The sequence below is a fragment of the Nicotiana tabacum genome, chromosome 4 (genome assembly GCF_000715075.1).
Source record: "Nicotiana tabacum cultivar K326 chromosome 4, ASM71507v2, whole genome shotgun sequence".
Classification (NCBI taxonomy): domain Eukaryota; kingdom Viridiplantae; phylum Streptophyta; class Magnoliopsida; order Solanales; family Solanaceae; genus Nicotiana; species Nicotiana tabacum.
The window spans coordinates 4,887,824-4,909,763 of record NC_134083.1 but is presented as its reverse complement, the minus strand read 5'-3'; the positions used below and the strand labels follow the sequence as shown (position 1 = coordinate 4,909,763).

General features: G+C 34.3%; 2 protein-coding genes across 2 annotated transcripts; one reads left to right on the top strand and one right to left on the bottom strand.

The window, feature by feature from the left end:
• Window positions 1–4,697: 4,697 nt before the first annotated feature.
• LOC107816862 (uncharacterized) lies at window positions 4,698–7,936 on the bottom strand. Its single transcript, XM_016642605.1, has 3 exons — window positions 7,746–7,936; window positions 7,474–7,662; window positions 4,698–5,261 (listed from the first exon to the last, which is right to left on the bottom strand). Exons 1-3 carry the CDS (start codon window positions 7,786–7,788, stop codon window positions 4,933–4,935), a joined length of 561 nt encoding a protein of 186 aa, XP_016498091.1. The 5' UTR covers window positions 7,789–7,936; the 3' UTR covers window positions 4,698–4,932.
• Window positions 7,937–11,249: 3,313 nt separating this feature from the next.
• On the top strand, window positions 11,250–18,901 carry LOC107816863 (uncharacterized). Its single transcript, XM_016642606.2, has 7 exons — window positions 11,250–11,549; window positions 11,664–11,785; window positions 13,211–13,300; window positions 13,987–14,039; window positions 15,135–15,237; window positions 15,433–15,538; window positions 18,318–18,901. Exons 1-7 carry the CDS (start codon window positions 11,339–11,341, stop codon window positions 18,329–18,331), a joined length of 699 nt encoding a protein of 232 aa, XP_016498092.1. The 5' UTR covers window positions 11,250–11,338; the 3' UTR covers window positions 18,332–18,901.
• Window positions 18,902–21,940: the final 3,039 nt, after the last annotated feature.

The following is a 21,940-nucleotide window of genomic DNA, read 5'->3' as shown; positions in this document are numbered from 1 at the left end:
GATAGGTGGCCTGCCCGATTATTACTTGGCCGACCGACTGATTTGGAGCACTTTCGTCCCGCTGATGTGCCTCGATATTGTAGAGCATCATGCCACAGAGCGGGTACTTGGCCAGTTTGGCCGTCCGCAGTATATACCGAGGGGGCCTACATGGGAGGCCACACATTATCAGCGGGATGATCGTTCCAGGCAGACAACGCATATGTAGCATGGCTAGAGGCGCAGGTCCATACTTGGGACCGACGAGCTGACCTGATTCCGCTCCCCCTTCACAGATCCAGACGGAGACTATTCAGCTCTATATGCCCTGGTACCGCCGCGTTACCTGACTTTTTGTCGGGAATCCCATTCATCAAACGATACTTGGGACTCGTACACTCTTGGTCTAATGGGGGGTGGAGCATACTCCCTCGTCAAATCAGGTCCTTCATTCTCTTCCTCCTCATCACCATCCTCACGAGGGGAGGGTGTGTCGTCTCCGGAATCATCGACATTGTTGTCATAATCACTGTTCTCTTCCTTACTCCGTGCATTTGCCAGATCCCGATTTAATATGTCGTCTTCGGGCAATTGAGTGAGGACAGGTGATTCAACTTGCTCGTTTTCATTGCACAAACAACAAAATAATAAGCTACTGAAATTAATAAATACTTTTCATATAGCTGTATCACTTTACTTACAAGTCGTAACGTGTTGACATTCCTTGATGGACATTATCCTGTTGGTGATGACTCCCGGATGGACCACCATGATCCAACACATGAGAACTACGCATATTCCAATTGGGTGTGGGTTCATAACTTGTAAAAGTCATATCTGGCTGGTACCCCTTGTGGAATATATGAGTGTTAATACAAATTCAATACAACCAAAATATACATCGTAACACTAAGGAAAATTGAAGTTTACCACTCGTTTTGTAGATTATGTAAAGCAGGAGAGAAATTATTTCCTTGTTCCTCATTCGCCCGTGGTGATAAATTTAAATCAGGGCAAACTCTTTCATCCGGAAACCTTTCCTGTAAAAATTGCTCCAGAATAACCACCCGATGACTGAGGGTTATTCCTACTATGCGCAACCTCATTATTGCGAACGTCTTCGACCTTGATGTACATTTCCAACATTTTTATCACAAGAAATTTTCGGTATTCATCCGGAGTCCTCAAAAAATCCCTCAAAGTTTCATCATCGTCGATGTTAAACTCAGCGTAAGAAGCAACCCCTTGCGGAGTGATGGAATACGGATATCTTTCGGTTACTTTAAGGTTCACCGAACGTTTCCTCACACTCATTTTATTACATAACAACGATACCAATCTATCGTACTCTATTGTGAGTGGCAACTTAACATGACAGTGTGGAGATAAACTATAGCTCACAGAGTTATTCGCCATCACAACCTCATCCCCCCTCCCCAATATAATAAAACCCTTACTTTTCGCTCTTCAGTCATTATGAAAAAATGCTTGAGAATTTAACAAGAAGAAAAATTTGAACGAGAGTTAGGAATATTTTTGAATGGATTTTTGTAAAATCCTAACGCCTTTAAATAAGGCAATGCCTAGCTCGGTGGGCTGATTTTTTTTTTAGGTATAGTGCTCTTTTAAAGAGCGCTATACTCATTTGAATTATTGTTATGTCAGCTAAACGCAAGAGACTTATTAGTGGGCTCACAAAACAGGTATAGCGCGGTTATATACCGCGCTATGCATAGCCCTGTATAGCGCGATTTAAAAGAGCGTTATATATATATAGCGCTCTTTTAAAGAGCGCTATACTTTAACGGCCAAAACTCCGTTAAAGTATAGCGCTCTTTAAAAGAGCGCTATATATAGAAATGTCACTCTTTTTTTTAAACACACATTTCCGTCACACTCCACAATTATACAGTAATTTCTTTTTTTAAAATTATTATACACTAATTAAAATATTAAAAGAAGTGACCAGTACTAATCTGCTAGCCGCTTGTGTGTGGAATGGGTCAAACAATACAGTTGCATGGTCAAGAAGGAAACCTTATATATATCCCAGAAGACCAACTACTTCCTTTTTCTTTTATCAAACAATCTATAAATATATACAAGAAGGAAAGAAGAAAAAAGAATATCTTATTAAATGGTCCAAAACATGTACTAATAATTAAGCTAAATCAAATTCTTGGTAGGTAAAAAGAGAAGTTTATTAAGGTATATACTCTCTCTATTAGTACTCTTTCCGGTTCACTTTAATTGATTTTTTTGCATTTTATTTGTGGTCCACAATATTTGATTTTTTCAGATATCAATAAGTAATATATTAATTTTTTTTTTCCAAAGTTACCTTTGGAGTAAAGAATCTAAGTATATTTGTTATGTTTTCAATAAATAAATTAAGATTAATATGGTCAATATTCATCGCTGAATTCCTTAAGATGTGTAAAAACAGCCAATAAATCAAATAAAGTAGATCGGAGGGAGTAATATTTTAGTAACAAAAAATAATAGAAGTCTTACGCTCATGATGATATATGAGGCACAATATTGGATGAAGCGTCCCCTCTTCAGCCGAGCACAATTGTGCTTGCATGTGAGTTTATTTTTCTAATTAGAAACCTAATTACACTTTCGCTTTCATAATCATATTCATAAGCCCACAAGCCATGGCCAAACTTCTCTTCTAATCTCATTCTCCGCCAATCCTTTCTTGATTTATACGTTTATGATTAGTAACTAATTGAGGTATCAGAATATACATTTGATCAATGAAGCTTCAGATTTGAGTGTTCAAACCTTTCATATAAAAAAGAAAGGTGTAAGACTACCTTTTTTTTCTTTTTTTTCTTTTCTTTTAGTACTTTATTGTAATACTCATATATAATTAGTTATATATGCATGTGATTTTCTACATATCCCTTTGACTGTTATTAAGCAAGTAGGAGTATTTGATATCTTTATGACCCACATCGACTTTGGCTTTGAATATTTAATATTAAGTTCCATGCCCCAATATTAATTCCTTCTTTCCATGATTGTTCAAATTGCCTAACTAATTTTTGTTAATAATCATAGTGTAAGCGTGTACTTCATTCTATTGTCATCATTCCATTAACTTCTTTAGATACGTTTCTTTTAATAATTGTTACTTAATATATAAACCAAATCTTAGCTTGAAAATGCTGGAGAATATTTCTTCTGTACTAGAGTATCTGGTTGATGCAACTATACTATTATAATTGGATCTTTTTTCGTGATTAATTAATAGAATTCTTGAATGCACTAAGTTGATGTATTATCACATTATATGGTTGACGGCAGATATTGATTCGATATGCACATTGAGGGATCTCTATAGGAAATGGACAAGTTGTGTAGCATTCCTCACCCAAAACCACATACCTATTTTATTATTTATGGCTTTAGCCAAACAAACTTGATCTGATATTAAAATTATGTATCGCTTTCAGAAATCAAAATGGCATATATTAAATTTTTACAAATTCTCCCTTATAGTTAGTTATTAAATAATTCTTATTCAACGTGCCAAAACCTTAAACGACAATTAATTTTTTTGGAGGGGATACTTTCTTGTTTTTTCTTTTTTGGGATTTTTTTGGTTCTTTTAACTCCAATTGTGTGAGCATTCTTTTTCTTTTACCCCCATCGATCCATAAGGATCAGTAACTCCGAGTTCCTAAGTGTATTGTAAATTGTAATTAGTTTTTTCAATTACCTTTAATGTGGAACTCCCAAATTAGTAGAGGCAACTAGCCGACTTGGCAAATTTCACTTGTCGAAAACTTTATTATTTTGGGTTCTTTCTTTGGCTGTTTTAATTAATGCAATCCTTGAGATAGTATAGCGACTCTCTATAATGGAAGGTTGAAATATTGATACAAAATCCATTTCATCTAATTTTTTTCTTTTTCCACACTATGACTTCAAAGTCCAGTTTCCACCCACAAGGGTTGTGGTGAAGTCGCCTTTATTAGGGAGCGCTTTACCCCAATGTGGGATTTTCCGACGCGAATCCGGATTTAGTTGGGCCCCAAGGTAGGTACCGGACACCGGATGGGAAACCAAAAAAAAAAAAAGGTCCAGTTTCCTAGTCAGGTATCGTCGAATTATTAGTAGTAAGTCTAAACGACTAACAAATTCAATACGACGTGGAAATAGGGACCCTCTTACTCGTGGCTCAAGAAATTGACTCAGAATATTTTAATGCACTCAAGAATCAAGATCATTTGTGTAAACTCAAATCCCCTTTTGCAGTTGTTAGGATTTTGTCCCTTGGAGCTGATTTGCTTAAAGTTTCAAGTCTAACAGTCTTCTGACTCGATGCGCCACCTTTAATAGGAGGCAATGTTCTGCTTTTGTCCATTTCCACATCTTTAATGGAAAGCCGAGTCTCCACTATAGTGACAAGAGTGGGTTGCTCTAGTGGTTAGCACCCTCCACTTACAACCAAGAGGTTGTGAGTTCGAGTTACCCAAGAGCAAGGTAGGGAGTTCTTGGAGGGAGGGAGTCGAGAGCAAGATGGGGAGTTCTTGGAGGGAGGGAGTCGAGGGTCTATTGAAAACAGCCTCTCTACCCCAGGTAGGGGTAAGGTCTGTGTACACACTACCCTACCCAGACCCCACTAGTGGGATTATACTGGGTTGTTGTTGTTGTTGTTGTTATTGTTGTTGTTGTATAGAATAAAGACAATAACAACTCTATGATGTCTTCTAAACAGTGAAAATTCATAGTTGAAGCCTGCAAATGTATTTACAAAGTTTCTGTTGAAAAACCAAAGATTTCGAGATAGAGATCTGGCATTTTGATTCATTGTTCAAGCAAATTCATTACTTCAGCACCTTCTCACATTTAGAAAATGAAAAAAAGATGAAAATCCAACCTGAATATTAAGTTTTTCATCCACGCCCACGAGTACTGAAGTTCGTCAAGAGTCGGAAACTACAAAACTGGGATGGACTTGGCTCGAATAAAGTGCTTGAGAACGGCTTTCTCCTCGTCAATTCGCCTTTTCTCCTCGTGATCTTTTGGCTCAACTCTTCTCTTTTCTTCCAACATCCACTTAAATAGTTCACGCTGTTGATTCTCAGGTATTGGCTCACGTACAATCACAGGCAGCACAGGAGGTGGAGTAGCGACTTCTTTAGTGACTTCATTTTCTTTTTCACTAACTGCCGTGGCAGCTGCTGTTGAAGCAGCGCTAGGAACATATGGCATTTTTCCTTCCTCGGTTCCCACATCTTTCTTCTTTGTCCTCATGAAAAGGTAAGCTACACAAATTGCAAAAATAGATGAAGCACCACTAGGTAAAAGCAAGTGGCAGAGTTCTAAAAAAGAGAACTGGAAAGACCTGCAGCATATAGCTGTACAGGTACCACAAGGTTGTGAACATGAAAAGACAGAAGAAACATTACAGATAACAAGGTAACTTGGAAATAAGAGACAGTAAGAGAAGCAATGAACGTTAACTTGTTGAAACAAATAACCAGGAACATAAATTTTCGCTTCTTCTTTCTGGTCACAATTAGAGCGCAAGACCATTTCACACAGCCAAATTAATCAAATGTTCATCACAAACAAATATACAGCTCATCTTGGAATTAAATGTCAGAAATATCTCATCTTACAGTCACATGTATATACTAAAGATATATAGTGCAAGCACACAAAGGACTTCCACTTGCAGCCAACCAAATTACAAGTGGGAATCAAGAATGTGCTTTAACAAAGTTTGATGGACTCAATCAATACTACTTGCTTCTTAATTATAACTGTCCTTGCTGAAACTAGTTTAACAAAGATACAGATCAGTTTTAAATGTATAACCATGTTGCTTAAAGCACAGTTGTACAAGTGGACCATTTAGTATGGCTATGGTTCCTTTTACAATGATGTACCTCTTTTGAGGATTTCCATCACTGGTAATTTAAGCTTTTCATAAGTTCTTATCACAATTTTGAAACAATCCCCTACTTTGACAAAAAATAATCTGCACCAGATTTGGATTGTCCAACAATTTATATTCAATCCTCATGAATAAGATGGATTAAACCATCTACGTTTTAATCAGCTGGGTTAAACTATTCAAGACAGTCGTGTTTGAATCAAGATCGTCAAACCCCATCGACCCTGCAACGTTATATCAGCACTGTAACAGAATAAAAATAATCATCCACAACAGGCAACAACTCCTCCATAATGATGGCAACGAACATGGTGCATGAACTCTTCAGTAAGTTTTCTCTTGTCTATGGGGAAGCACAAAATTAAGAGGGATTACATTCCAGAGAAGAGACAAAATACAAAAGCTTACAGGAGAATTGCCGTGTATTTTTCACTGTTATTGCAGTTTCTCGACCGTATAATGTACAATCATTCTTGGGTAGTATTTCAGTATTTCGTGCAGACGGATAAAGGTGAAGGCTTTTTAACTAAAGGTGGTCGCATTACTGGTCGTACATATCAGTCAGGTCAGTTTTGAACTTTTTTGGTTTAGGCCTCTAAATGAATCACACCATTCAAAATTCAGAACACCATTATATGGTGGCTTGAGAAGAAATTATTTATACCACCAAAGGGCCGGGTGGGATGGTCGGGATCCCTCCACTCTTAACTAGAGATCTCAGGTTCGAGCCTTGAAAATGGAGAACTTCTTGATAGAGAGCACGTCACCCCCTTAGTATGCCTACCTGGCACGAATCTAGATTAGTTAGGTTAGTGAGTTCCGAATACGGGATGGTTAAACAAAAATAGGGCAAGAAAATGTATATTGTTTGCACTATGTGGAGTCAGGAACATTGTGATTATTAAGCTGAATAAATTACAACAATCTTAAAACTATCGAATCCGAAAAGAGGAAATCTTGTTTGCTGACGTATAACAAGAACCAAAATGAAGACAAAGCCAACCAATTTAGAACAATAGAGCAAGAAGGGCTAAAGGAAAGACAGGAAAACAACCAGATACTTCAAGGACAAAAGGAGGATTCTCCCATTTCTATATTATCTCCAAAATCAGTACAACCCCTTAATCTTAGACATAGTTACTTCGTTTCATTAAGTTACCTAGTCAAAGCTTCTTACCCTCCTATGTCTAGCATGACTTTTCATCAAATGCAAATAAAGCTGCACTAAAATTCTCACCTCTTATACATTGATGAATATGACTATATGAGATATAAGCTACTCAGATTGAATTACAAAAAGAGAACAGTTAAAGACTGAGAAATTTGCCTACTAACATAATAAAAAGCTTGAATCTTTCTTTTAGAAAGCAAGTACCTGATTGCGTTTTTTACTGTGGATTTTTAAATACAGCATAACATCACAATAGTGGACTTAAAAATAAATTAAAACATATAAAGCAGATCCATAAAAGTGCGATCAGAAATGCAAATCAAAGACTTTGGAACTTTATATTGAAATTAAGGAGCATTGGGCAGAGATGGCAGTACTGGTAAAAAGTGAAGAGCAAAAGAGGAACCTCCAATAGAGAAATTGACAGCCAATAGCATAGGCCAGAGGTACTTGTAACGACGGACGAAAGATTCCTTAGGCGGCTGAGGTGGTGGAGCCGCACTGCGCGCAGATGCTGATGACGCCATCGACGACGACGAAGACGGCGGCGGCGCCGGCGGTGGTGGAGAAGATGGCTGTTGTTGCTTCAGTTGCGCTGTAAATCAGAATATAAAACGGATATTAATAATTGAAATGTCGCTCTCCGAATGATTATTATTGGGATAATATAGTGATTACCTTTTTTAGGTTTGTTGACGTATAATTTTGGAGACACGCCCATTATTTGCTACAGCTTCCTTTCTTTCTAACCTTTCCTCTTTACTCAGGTGGAATTGGCTATCGACCATTACACTGTTTACAGTCTTCACTCTTCAGTCGTCGCCCGTCGGCGTTTCTTCTCCCTTGTTGAGGCATATTACCGCAGTCACACAGGACGATGTCGTTTTAGCTAAATAATTAGTTTCCCTTAAAACAAATAGACAAAATAATTAATTAAATTATGCGCCTGGTAAAGATCCCATGCAAAAAATCAAAATAGTCCACTATCCTTGAGCTTCACTTAAAATGATACAACTTTTTTCACATAATAGTCCACAATATTATCTATTACTCCTCCGTTCCAGTTTATATGAACCTATTTTCTTTTTGGTCCGTTCCAAAAAGAATGATCCTTTTTTTAAATTTAAAAATAATTTAGCTTAAACTTACAATTCTAGCATTAATGCGAAATTTTTATAACCACACAAATACTCTGGAGCCCTTTTTGATTTGTTTAGGACCACAAATTTCAAAAGTCTTCATTTTTTCTTAAACTCCATGCCCAGTCAAACAGATTCGCATAAATTGGAAGGGGGGAGTAGCTCTAACAAATCATGTATAAGAGAATTATCTCTTCCATATTGATATAAAAATATTGAGGAAAAGACAAAAACAATATATCATCTTTGGCTTTAGAATCAAAGTCATACATATTCTTTCACATGGAGCACTAATAGTACATTTACTTTAACAAAGTGGTACACTTTTAGTCATAACACTGAAAAAACCCAAAAACATACATTATATTTGGCTTTAGACTCAAAGTCATACATATTCTTACACATGAAGCACTAATAGTCTATTTACTTTAACAAAGTGGTGCACTTTTAGTCATAACACTAAACACATTTTATTTTTTAACAGAAATCTAAGATCTGAAAAAATATATGTTCCCTTTATTTTCTTGTTTACCGAAAGAAATAAAGATGACAGATTTATCTAGATAGCAAATAGTAAATATACATAGAATTTATTTACTATTTATCTATTTACTATACGTAAAATATACATTTTACTAAGAAATGTTAAACACCGTTAATTTTTATTTCCAATGATTTTTATCTAGATAACCTCAAATGTTATCTAAATTTTTTATTATATACATAATATTTACTATACGTTGACATAAAATAAATATACGTAAAATCATTACTGAGAGTAAAATAAATTTTATTACTAAAATAAATATACGTAATATATATTTATTAGATTTTTTTATTTTATGGGAGTCAGCGTATAGTAAATATACATAAAATAAAAATAAATATTATGTTTACTATACGCTGACTCCCATAAAATAAAAAAATCTAATAAATATATATTACGTATATTTATTTTAGTAATAAAATTTATTTTACTCTGAGCAATGATTTTACGTATATCTATTTTATGATTATCTAGATAAAAATCATTGCAAATAAAAATTAACGGTGTTTAACATATCTTAGTAAAATGTATATTTTACGTATAGTAAATAAATAAACAATAAATAAATTCTATGTATATTTACTATTTACTATCTAGATAAATCTGTCATTTTATTTCTTTCGGTAAACAAGAAAATAAAGGGAACAGATAATTTGTCAAATCTTAGATATCTGTTAAAAATTAAAGTGTGTTTAGTGTTATGACTAAAAGTACACCACTTTGTTAAAGTAAATGGACTATTAGTACTCCATGTGGAAGAATATGTATGACTTTGAGTCTAAAGCCAAAGATAATGTATTTTTTTGGGCTTTTTTCAGTGTTATGACTAAAAGAGCACTACTTTATTAAAGTAAATATACTATTAGTGCTCCATGTGAAAGAATATGTATGACTTTGCATCTAAAGCCAAAGATCATGTATGGTTTTGGGCTTTTCCTCTACATCTAAGTATCTAACAAGGTTAAAAGACTTTTGAAAAGCATATAACATAATGTAAACTTAGTAAAATGTTCAAAGCATATTCCCACCTAACTAGTATTGTCTATATAGATCTTTTTATTAAACCTGACTATATATTTTGCTTAGTTTATATGAATATTAAAAGTTATTAGGCACCTATGAACCAATACATATTGAGGTTGGCGCATCGTAGACAGGGCCGGCTCTAACAGTATATGGGGTAAGGCAAGTGTCTTAGGCCCCCAATTTTGGGGGTGTCCATTTTCTAGGAATAATATATATATATATATATATATATATATATATATATATATATATATATATATTACTTTTGTATTTTTCATAGTAGAAAAATAATTTTTAATTTGATTTGATTTGATAATTTTACTTTTTACTCTTCCCAAGTAAATCCCAACGTTACAATTTTATTTTACTCCTCATATATGATATTCCATATATTAGACATACCTTCTTCCTTCCTCTTTATTCATGCTCATATTCTTTCTACAATTCTACTAGATTTCTTTCTTTCTCCTACAAGCCAACAATTAGATATTTTGGAATCAAAGTCTTCAAACTTCTTGAATCAGGGTAATATCATTCTAACTTTCTAGTATTATTTTAATTTATTATTTTATTAATTTTACTCCATACATATTATTTTATTTTTTTTAGAATATAAATATGTCAACAAGAAAATATGAATCTGGTTATTCAAAAATCTAAAAGAAAAGAAAAGTTGAAAATTTAATAAAATCTCAAAAGGGAGCTCTTGACAATTTTTTGACAAAAAATGAAAAAACTAAATCCCAAAATGGAGGAGAATGTTCTGTAGATGAACAAGTCACTGACTTAGTTAAGTCAAATGATAACAAAAATGATTGCAGAATATTAAGAGTAAATAATAATAATTAAAAAAAATTAAGACCTCACTTTTTATTTTCGCCTTAGGCCCCATATTATGTCGAGCCGCCCCTGACAGTAGAACATGACAGAATAGTCCTGAGCGGCCTTTGTTTTAAAATATCTTTGTTATTGTTATGTGTTACTTATAAATTTTGAGAATGTGATTTAATCTTGTATAATGCATATTTATCTTAACATTAACGTCGATTCGATATTTATTTTCTGGATGTGTCGGACTTCAATGGACCATCATTTACTTCCACCTCGTTCTCCACCTTTACTATCCAAATTACAATTTATCCTCTTTGCTTGATTACACATTTAACCTTTGGTGACTCGAGCATCATTAACTATCGAATGCGAATACTTCAAATCTCAATCATGTGTAAAAAGCAAATTGTACGACCAAAAGTTATAGTTAGTGATACCAACAGGAATCTTAAAGAAAATAGGTGGGGAGTCTATTTCCATCTTTACTTTCCCCTTCTTTCTCTTTTTTTAATTCCCTAATGTAATTTGGAAAAGAAAAGAATAGAAGAGCAAACTGTAACCTAATGAAGTTAAGTGAATTATTTTTACAACTGCAACAAGTAAGAGGGTTAGTTCTTAGAATTAACATTCTAACAAGCACTCCGTTATTAAAAGGGGTCAAAATACCGCGGAATACAATTATCCGTTGCCAAACTTTTCCCGTAGAGTAGCTGAAGTATTAAATTCCAATGGCGATTTTTCTTCCTCTTCTCTCCATATCCCCAAAGGTAATGGCTTCCTCCGTCGACACAAGCCAAAGACTCCCCTATACCCCCCACCGTACTCCTCCCAAGAAACCCCTAACCTCTGATTCAACTCTATCCTTTTCCCCTTCCACCACCCGGTCCAATATTTCGGTTTCGGACCTTCTTAAACGTGAAATTCCTAAACCAACCCAAGGTACTTTTTTTTTTTTTTTTTTTTTTTCCTTTTGTGCATTTTTTTATATGTTACTTTGTATAATTGTATTTGTCCATATTGATTTTGTTTATGTTATTTTTTTCATGTAACTAGTGAAGGAGGATGAAACCTATATGGGGTACGACATATGGCTACCAAGTGCACCCAAAGTTGAGAAGGCTCGTTCGGTGTTTAATGCAGCCTCACTTGCTTACATTGGAGATTGCATCTTTGAGGTTTGTATTCACTATCTTACTTGTTGATTATATTCTCTCTTTTTTTTATATGTATAAAGTTTCTTGGATAATTAGCTCATCAATAAAATTCTTGATAACTTTTTGCATTAATATAGGATACAGAATTAAGTTCGACATGTACTATTAGGTCCAGTAGCTATATATATGCCACTCATGAGACAAGTTCAAAAATGTTTTACAAAATGAGAAACAGCATCCAAGATGGGCGGAGGCAGATCTATGATTTCTACAACGTGGGTGCACCACTAAAGAAAGGAGTAAAAAAATGATTTAGTGGGAATTGATCCCTCTTACTTTAGGAAAATAACTTAGCATTCAACCAAGTACACCATTTAGACTTTTTGGAACGTAGGTGCTAGCAAACAATATTAGATCAGTTCTAGGAAATATGTATGGGTTCACGTGCACCATAACTTGGGGAAAACCAGCTATATCCTATCTTGGTTGGACTTTCGCCTAAATCTGCCCCTAAAGATGAACAAACTTAGGTTGAACGTTCGTCTCCGATATTTGGCATTAGCAAAAACCCCTCTCCCAGCTAACTCTAAACAAACAAAACAACTACTCCTCGATCTAAAGCAAGTTGAGGTTGGCTATATGAATCTTAACTGACAATGTCGTTCCCTTTAAGCTTATCTCGAACCAATAACATACAAAGTCTCCCAACTAAGTCTATTTTTGTTTTTTTAAATCTTCCACTATGAATTTTATACATTTCCCCTTTTTTGGGTCATATGGTAGAAGATTTAAAAGGATGGTGAAGCTTAGGATTGTCCAACTCCACATTACAGGAAACGCTAGAAATTCTCTTCCTTAGTGCATTTCGAGATCTGAAATTCTAAGCTTGACACATGCTAGTAGGCTCTGCCAAATTGGAGGCAGGGATTGAACTTACTGTTTTGGTGCATATAAACAAAAAGTCCAAGCCTTTCCTTTTGTAGTTGAAAGCTGGAACAAGTACTTTATTGCAAAGCCCAATTTCAAAATATACTTTGTCCCAAAAATAATGTCTCACAATCCTAGTCTGCTTTCTTGTCGTCCAAAAAATGTCCTTGCTTACCTTATCTAAAAAGAAAATAAATAAAAGAGAAATACTTGCTTTCTCAGATGAATTTTCAGTTTGCTTTTTTAATACTGTATCTAAGGATAATATTCATAAGGTAAGATGTCAAGCAAAACACTCTGCTCGAAAAATAATTCCCAAACTGACAATCTTCTCAAACTGAATCCTAACATCTTAATTTAATAACAACTCAATTCCGAACTAATACTTTATTTATCACCTGTGAATGCCATATTTGATTCTTTTAAAACTAGAAGCTACAATATCAAAATTTAAAATTCAATTTGGGATGCAACTTTTGAATTGTATATCTAATCTTGTTGCACCTTTTGACTGTGCAGCTATATGCAAGAAGGCATTTTTTGTTGCCACCATTGAGCATCGAAGAGTACAATGATCGAGTCATGGCAGTAGTACGTTGCGAGGCACAAGTATGACTCTCTCACAAGTCTTAAGGCCTTATGAAGATTCATTCTAGATTATTGATGTATGCTTCCCATGATTATCTTGTATAATGTCTCCCTCAAGAGACAAATCCGTGCTAAGAGTACTTATTTGCTGTCTCCAATAGGAGACAAATATGGACTAGGAACATCTTGATTATACTTTTTATCCTCTTTATGGACTTATAAGGGGATCAAGACTCTTGAAGTTTGGCTTCCCTCCCACGAGAACAAAAGGCATTGAGATGATTGTACTGCATAATGATGTAAATCTTCCGCAACTAATTACATGCTTTGAGATGTTAAAAAGAAAAGATACTAGGAATGATTTTACTGCATAATATGTGAAATATTTCGTATTTGCTTGCATGACAACTGTGTATACATGCTTTGAGATGTTAATAATTCACTCTTTCAGCTGCACAGTTGTTTTAAGATAACCTTTTTTTAACTCAATTAGCTTAGGTTTTTTCTTGAGAAATGTTCCTTTTGATTGGTATTTGAGAAGGTGCTGAATACAGAAGGATTCAAGTACTTCTTTTCCCGCCTTATACTTTTTTCCTTTAAGATCTTGGTGTTATGTGATGATACTTTATTGAATATGCATGGTACTTTTCTTTTTCATGTCAACTTCTTCATAAGGTGGAACTGTTGAGTTTTTGTGCACATTGCAGGATGCTATGTTGCAGAAACTTATAAACGGCAATATTTTGTCAGAAGAAGAAAGGTAGATATTTACATTTGAGCTGGGCTTTTTCCTTTTGGATGTTCATATGAGATTACATGTTAACTAATCCTCATCTTTGGAATTTGTGGGATTCTCAAATCTTTGTTGTGCTAACAGCTTTATACTTTATAAAATAGAGCAACTTTCTCCTTCCTCAAACAAACCAAATTAGCTTTTCATATTACAATTATTCATGAAGTCAAGGATTTCATTCATTGTAGATTCCTATCTTGTTTATACTCAAGCCATCTTCCTGCATTGCCACACCCTTCTAAAATGCCTCTTGCAGAACGTATTTTATGGCCTACAACTGTTTGAAAAATTAGTTTGTGCCAAAAAGATGATAAACACGGGTTACACAAGCGATTTGTTTGTTGAAGCAGGATCACTTAGGCTGAGATGAGATGGTTCTTCTAATAAAATCCAACTCAGGAGGAGAGTAGTTATATCAATGTTTCACCGCCATAACTCAGTTGTTGTTTGACAAATTTATGGTTTAACTCTATTCTCAACCGAGTTCAGAGTTCCATTTTTTCTTCTCCAACTCAACTAATGGATTGATTAGGAAGGATATGGTAACAGATTAAGAGGAATAGGAAAACATACAAGTTCCCAAATCGTTAATTATGAATCTCCTGCACTTCTCTTTCCAATTTTTTCATGATGTCATTAGCCTCTTCCATTACATCAAATTCATAAATCTATGCTTATCGAAACTTAAATGTTGGTTTTGTAGATGATAGTTTTTGGGGAAGACTGTTAGGATTCTAAATTGAGATGTCTCTACCCTTGAAGGGGTCGTTCGGTTCAAAACCAGATTATCTCAGGATTATAATCCTGGGATTCTAACCAGGATAGATAATCCCATGATTTTGGTATAAGTTTTATTCTAGTTTTAGCTAATATTCACAACCAAATATTGGACAAATTTAAACCCAAATTTTATCCATAATCCGTGTAACCAAACGGCCTCTAAATGTATTGTTTAATTTCTCCCCGTTAAACTACAAAAGAAGTATTACTTGTAAAGCAAAGAAAAAAATCCTCATGTTTATCATGTGATTTTGACCGTGTGTATGTGTTTCCATGTTGAAGGGGTGTGCTTCGTTGGGGGAAAAATATTGTTTCAGGCAAAACTCGGACGAAAAAGCGTGCCGGTGTGGCTGTTTACAACCGAGCTTCTTCACTTGAAACACTTGTCAGTTTTTTCAACCCTATTTTTAAGAATAGCGAATTAACTGCTTTATCTGTGTTTTCATCTGTCATGTGCTGTTTATTAGAGTCAATCAAATATTTTCCTTTTTCGGTAGTTTGGAAGCTAATGAAATTTTTTATGAAGTGCATATGATTTTTTCACTTACCAAATTGATTTTTCTAGTATTCTCTCTTGTAGGTTGGTTATCTTTACCTTACAAATGTGCAAAGGCTAGACGTAATCATGCTGAAGTTGGGCTTCTGTACAGGTGACTCTAACCTGCCAATTGTGGAGAAAATAGATGGTAAGCTGTTTCTGTGACTCTAAATTATTGCTGGCAATTAAGACTCACTTTTCAATCACCCGCCCAAACCGCTGATATTTAAGCGGGTTGGTTGAATGATATTTGAAAATGGGTTGAATATGGGTTGAGCCAATATTTAACCGGTGACAAATTGGGTTTTGATGGGTTTATTGTGACAATATGGGTTCCGCATGGTGGGTTGGTGAGTTTGGTTGGGTTTTGCTCAGTCCCCGCATTCTCTTAGGGACAGTCGCCTTACTCCATCAGACAAGTGGAAAGGTCTGTGCTTCATTCTCTTCTCTACCTTGATTGGTAATATGGATATAGGGACATCGCATATGTTTACTTCTGATGACCATTGTCTTGTATTCATGCGGATGATGATAGCTAACAACATTAAGAGTATTATTTACAAGCAGAAAATGACAGGGAATGCTTGAAGTTTGGAAGAACATTTTCGTTCTACTGACGCGTTAGTTGTTGCTACGCTACTGGCATAACTCACTACTATAAAGTTTAAGACTACTTGAGACTTAAGGTAGAACACTAGTAGGTAGTCGAGAGTGTTTCTTTCCCATACCAGTAGTATTAGTGTTAGTCTTGTATTTTATTATTGGTAGATTTCTACTACTACATGTTGTTCCTTTCGCTTCGTTTTCCTATTATCTTGTTGTTACTGTTTGTTACTACTGCTTTCTTTTCATCTTTTCTTGAGTCGAGGGTCTATCAGAAACAACCTCTCTACTGTCTAGGTAGGGGTAAGGTCTGCGTACATGCTACCCTCCCCAGACCCCACTTATGGGATTATATTGGGTTTGTTGTTGTTGTTATTGTTGTTGAGACCATGGGAATGAAGGTGGATGACTCTTTTTCGGTTAAATTTATTCTGAATTCGCTACCTTCTGAATATTGACATTTCCGAATGAACTATAATGCTATTAAAGACATGTAAAATATTAGTGAATTGTCCAGTATATTTACTCAAGAGGAGTCAATACTTAAGAATCGGTCAAAGAGCTGGTAAATATCTAAAGTGAAGGCCAACAAGTTTAAGTAGAAGAAAGCAATTTCACAGGATGCTAAGATGAAAAGTAAGGCATAAAAGTATCACTTTTATAATAAAGAACAGTATTTGAAAGATTGTATGAAACATAAAAGTATCACTTTCAAATTTAGGTTTTAATGATCTTGAATGTTTTGTTGCATCAAGAGAAAGCAAACCAAACATAATAAAACAGGTGCAGTAATAAGTAGCCAACTTCTTCAAACTATACACATTTGTATGTGCTTTGATGTTCCATCTTTTAGTGGAGAAAAATATTGTATCACCTTTTGTTGTTGATTTTTTACGTTATGGATAATGCCTATTTGTTGAAAAAAATCTCAAAGTGATGAATGGCTTTGGGTGATCTATGCAATTTAGTTCAATGGCTTGAAAATTTTCAAATTTGTTGAAAAATGGAAGAAGTGAGTCACGATTTTGTCCATGTCATCCCCCCCCCCTAAAGAAGAAATTTGTCAAATATTCTCCTTTTACTTTTACATTTTGTTTGCTAGCTTTTAAGCTTTGTTCCCGTGGAAGATGGTCCCCACCCCCACTTTCTTTCTATGACATTGAGAATGAGACGAGTTATGGGCCATGAGATAGACTCATATTTTCAACTTATACATGGCCCAATTTCAAGGGGCAGATGATATGTCCTTTTCCGTGAAGTAAGTTTATCACAGAATTGAAAGACTAGTTTATGTGTCTGCTTATCCAAAAAAAATTATATGCATTTGTTCATGTGGAACACTCGCTTCGCCCGATGACTCAAATTTTCAACTTATATGAGTCCAATTTCAAGGGGCATATGATATGTCTTTTTCCTTGAAGTAAGTTCATAACAGAATTGAAAGACTAGTTTATCCAAAAGACTATTTATCTGTTCATGTGGAGCACTACATTCTGCCTTTTCATGTGCTTTGCTGGTTGCTCTGTTATCCTCTCTTTCTATCTCCTGATTGTGGAACACCTCATCACCACCTTTTATAACTTCTCCCCTCATCAACCAAGTGGTTTCTTTACTATTTCATTAATTGAACTTTTGGAATTGGATAGATGGTGGAACTTTCTTTTGCCGTTGGTGAGTGCAGTCTGTTGTCTTACCATTTTCTATACCATAAAGGAAAGACATAGGAGTACATCAAAGCCTTTATAGGAATACTGGAACATATTATTAATCTATTATATGTGCAGGAAACTCGTTCTCACCATTTCTCTTTTCGGTAACATCTCTGCTCCGTTCCCTGAACAGTGTTATCAAAGGCGAAAAGCGCAAAAAAGCTCTAAGGTCTATTGGGGCTTTAAGCGCAAAGCGGAGATAAAGCATGGGCTTTAATGAAAAAAGGCGCAACTAGAGAAAAAGTAAAAATATGTATATGTAATCCAAAACCAATAATCATAAGCATAAATAACAAATATATGGACAAAGAAATTGAAAAAAATTTACGACAAAGTGAAATATCAATTGCTTAGTGTCGCCTTTTCAGGATCACATTCATTGGCAAGGAAAAGTATGCCTTAGAGCCTTGATGCGACATTGAAGCGCTCGCAAAGCTAGGCGAAGTGCTCAACCTGTTTTGAGCCTCGCTTCAGGGCTTAAGCGCGCGTTTGACAACACTGTCCCTGAACTGTTTAGTATTGCTTTTGCCTCACCTTTAATGTGTGAGTGTGGGATGTAATCTTATTTATTTTTACTGTAATACTTTCAAGTTTGACAAATATTGCATGTAATAGGTACAACAAGGTGATGTTGGTGGAAGTGATGAAGTTCATGAAGTGCAATTCAATATAAAAAGGACAGACATGTCCAATGGCATGCTGAAACAAATGAGAGCCTCAAAAACAACATTGTTCAGAAGGCTGTTATTACCTCTTCACTGCTTTCTCTTTTAAATATCTCAAGAGCTTGGATATGTGTGGGCTCATCGTATTTCAAAGCTTAGATAGAAAGAAAGAGGTCGTGTTGTTCTGAGATGGAAAAACATTCATACTGACAGCAGAGCTATGATTTCCTCCTTAATACTTCTGTAAACTATATGCATAGCTGAATGGGTTGAGGAATGTGTTAGATTTGCTCATTCGCAGTTGTTAACACGGGGATAAATTGTTCATGAACACGTTTTTGTAAGTAGCTATTTTTTGTAACAGGTCATTTTTCATGTAATACGTGTTAGTATTCGATTGAATTTTTGGAGGAGAATAAGTTGAGGTTTAATAGTTCTTTTAAGAGAAATGAGTCAGGGTGATGCAATACAGTTGTGGCTGCTCAGTTTCTTTGCTTGACAACAAAGAGAGTACTTCGTTTGCATTACCAAAAACCTACTTATATTGGTTTTGTAAAGTTTTTGCCTTAAAGTTTTAGTAGAAAATTGTCCCTCTGCAGTTTGACATTACCAAAATCAATGGCTTCCTGAGGCCTCCTTTTGATCTCTATTCTCCATTTGCTAATCATGAAATGAAGTTGCAATGCATGTAATAGAACTTTTGATGCCAGCAGACTGAATTCAATTTCCTATTTTGTTTTGCTACACTTTCTTGATCGCGATCAGGGGAGATATTGAGCAGTATTTCTCTGCAAGTTGTCCATTATTCGATGCCTCATATTGCAGAAGTGATCCTGAGATTTAAAGCTGAAAACCTTTTAAGGTTGGAACTCAGTCTACAATTTGAATTGGGGTGATGATGACTTGGTTCTAACATTGATCTTTTTTTTTTTTTAGTTCTGCATTTGCTACGTTAAAAAGTTAAGATAGGATAGTGGAGAATCAACTATTCTATCTAGAGACAAGAAAAGGATGAGAGCGTAAACAAAAGGAAATAGAAAAGCAGGAAAGTGTAAACAAAAGGAAAACCAACAAGTTGGCACAAATGGCTTAGCGAATTTTACATTTCTATACACTATTTCAATCTTTATTACCCCCTACTCAAATTTTAATATAATTATATATTATATACCCAGTTACCAATTATGTACATTTTTAGGCATTTAATGATAATAATTAGTGTCCTAAGATCACTCTAACGCCACTCCCCCACGTTTCTCTCTCCACAAACCTTCCGTATCTTGCACTCACCCACGTTTCTCTCTCCACAAACTTCAGTATCCTTCCATTAACGCCTATTTCCACTCTTCTTCAAAAATCCGTCTATATTTTATCCTTCTTCTTCAAAAATCCCTCTCCATTTTTATAGATTCAAGCTCTAAATACTCTACCACACACCTCCATTAACGTATGTTGCTTGCTTAACTTTCAATGAAGAAGAAAACACTTTCGAAGACCAGCCCTAATTCCAGTAAGAGAGCAGCAATTTCACCAATGACAGCCATTAAAAAGCTTGGAAGCTTTGAATTCGAATTTGGGTTTTTTAAAAACCTATTATTTGTTTGGATTGAGTATTGTTGCAAACAATTGGGAATATTGTTTGGAGTTTATATCTCATTTTTTAGGGTGTTTTGGTGAATATTAAACTTGATTTTGGTTGAATTTCAGATTGAAACTCGAAGAAGAAGAAGACATGACATACATTATACTTACGAAATTGTAGTAAAGTTGTAGTAAAATTGTAGAAAAATTATATTCTGTTGTTTATATATATATATTATTTAAATATTGTATGAAAGTTGAACAATATTGTATAAAAATTGTATTTAAGTTGTATGATATTGTAGTTGTATATAACTGGGTAGAAATAACGTATGAAAGTTGTAGATAAGTTGTATAATATATAATTAGTTGTATGAAATTTATTTTTACTATGTATAAATTAGATACAAAATATACAAAAGACATATTGTATAAAAATTATATTTTAGTTGTATGATATTGTAGTTATATTTAACTATGTAGAAATAATGTATGAAAATTGTAGATAAGTTGTAGATTAGTTGTGCTTTTACATTGTGCTTTTAAGCTCTTTGCCTAAACGTGTTAAAACTGTTTAAAACATTACTTAATTTCATGAAATACTTTGCAACTTAATTGAGATCGATTTCTCATAAAATGTAAACTTACCTATCTTCAGCATTACATGCCAGAAGGATTCCATCTAATTTTGCAGGAAAAAGTATAACCATTGTTGAGTATGATTTGTAAAATAATGCCCTCGAGATATATTCTATCCAACTAGGGCTGTCCTATTAATTATTACTCCTACCTAAAGAAAGTGAAAAGCATAGGATATAATTCTTTGAAAATGGGTGCCCTTCTAATTTTGTATTTTGAATAGCAACTTCAACAAGTTCTTAATTGGATAATAATTAAATAGACTTGATGGACAGGGAATAGAGTCTGATTCCCTTTTAAGGATTTAAATTAGAATTTTGGTTTTATCCTGAATCCTGATAAAAAGAACTTGTAAAAAGTTGTCCCCAAATATTAACCTAATCTTCCTGTTAATTATAGAGGAATTCTTACTAAATTCCAACGTAAAACTGAAGGGTTAAAAAGAAGAATAAGAATAAGAAAAAGGATCAGAAGAAATAACACAAAATTGTAAGTACTATTAAGACATGGTTACGTGATCAACCAGATGAAAGAGTTGTCCACTGACTTGATCACTAAATTGCTACAAGGGTGGAAGATCCGGAGAGAAAAGGGGAAAGAGGAAAGAAAAAAGGAAAAAAGTATAACTAAATCCATTGATTGAAGACACTAATAATGAATTGGGAGCCTTTTAAGGTGGAATGTATATATTTTGTAAATAAAACTTGTTTAGGTCGGGTAATTAACTAAACGTGGACATTTTTGATAATAAAATTTCATATAGTGTATAGAAAGGTAAAAATCCCTATACTTTTTTTCTTCTTAGTGGGCCGTTAGAAGGAAATTTTAGGAATAAATGCGGGAAAATGACATTGTACGCTTTCAAAATAATAGCGTAAAGAGAAATATTTTTTTGTTTATATATATATATAAATATAAATAATTTTTGGTGCGGGCTAAAAGTGATAATACAAATAAATGCTAGAAACGTCATTATCTAAGTACAACAATCGCCACCCTTTCCTTTAATTAATACTCTATTAGTTTAAATATTACAAATGTGTCAGTCCTTGGTTTTAAAACTAATGAGTCCTTTTTGTTTTAGTTTTTTTTATATTTTATTTTTGATAACATGCTCTTATAGTTATAATAATATTATAATATTTAAAATCACATGTTTTAAAAGCTTTTTTTCCTTAAATTTTGTGCCAAGGTACATAAATAAAATGAAATGGAGAAAGTAGTAGTAGATGATGTTTTATTTTCTTTTTTAAGGGAAAGGAAAAAATGGATTGCATGAAAGGAGATGTCAAACTTGACAATGTGAAGATGGGGACGGACGTTGAGATATTTGTCGAAAAACATTACTTTGTA

What these genes read in the sequence shown, in the direction of transcription:
- LOC107816862 (XM_016642605.1), bottom strand. Translation starts at nt 7,788, where the DNA reads ATGGGCGTGTCTCCAAAATTATACGTCAACAAACCTAAAAAAG. An exon ending in CGTCAACAAACCTAAAAAAG is followed by an intron (nt 7,663 to 7,745) that starts GTAATCACTATA and finishes TCTGATTTACAG; the next exon opens with CGCAACTGAAGCAACAACAG. An exon ending in TGTCAATTTCTCTATTGGAG is followed by an intron (nt 5,262 to 7,473) that starts GTTCCTCTTTTG and finishes CAATTTGTGTAG; the next exon opens with CTTACCTTTTCATGAGGACA.
- LOC107816863 (XM_016642606.2), top strand. Translation starts at nt 11,339, where the DNA reads ATGGCGATTTTTCTTCCTCTTCTCTCCATATCCCCAAAGGTAATGGCT. An exon ending in ATTTTGTCAGAAGAAGAAAG is followed by an intron (nt 14,040 to 15,134) that starts GTAGATATTTAC and finishes TCCATGTTGAAG; the next exon opens with GGGTGTGCTTCGTTGGGGGA. An exon ending in CTTCTTCACTTGAAACACTT is followed by an intron (nt 15,238 to 15,432) that starts GTCAGTTTTTTC and finishes TCTCTCTTGTAG; the next exon opens with GTTGGTTATCTTTACCTTAC.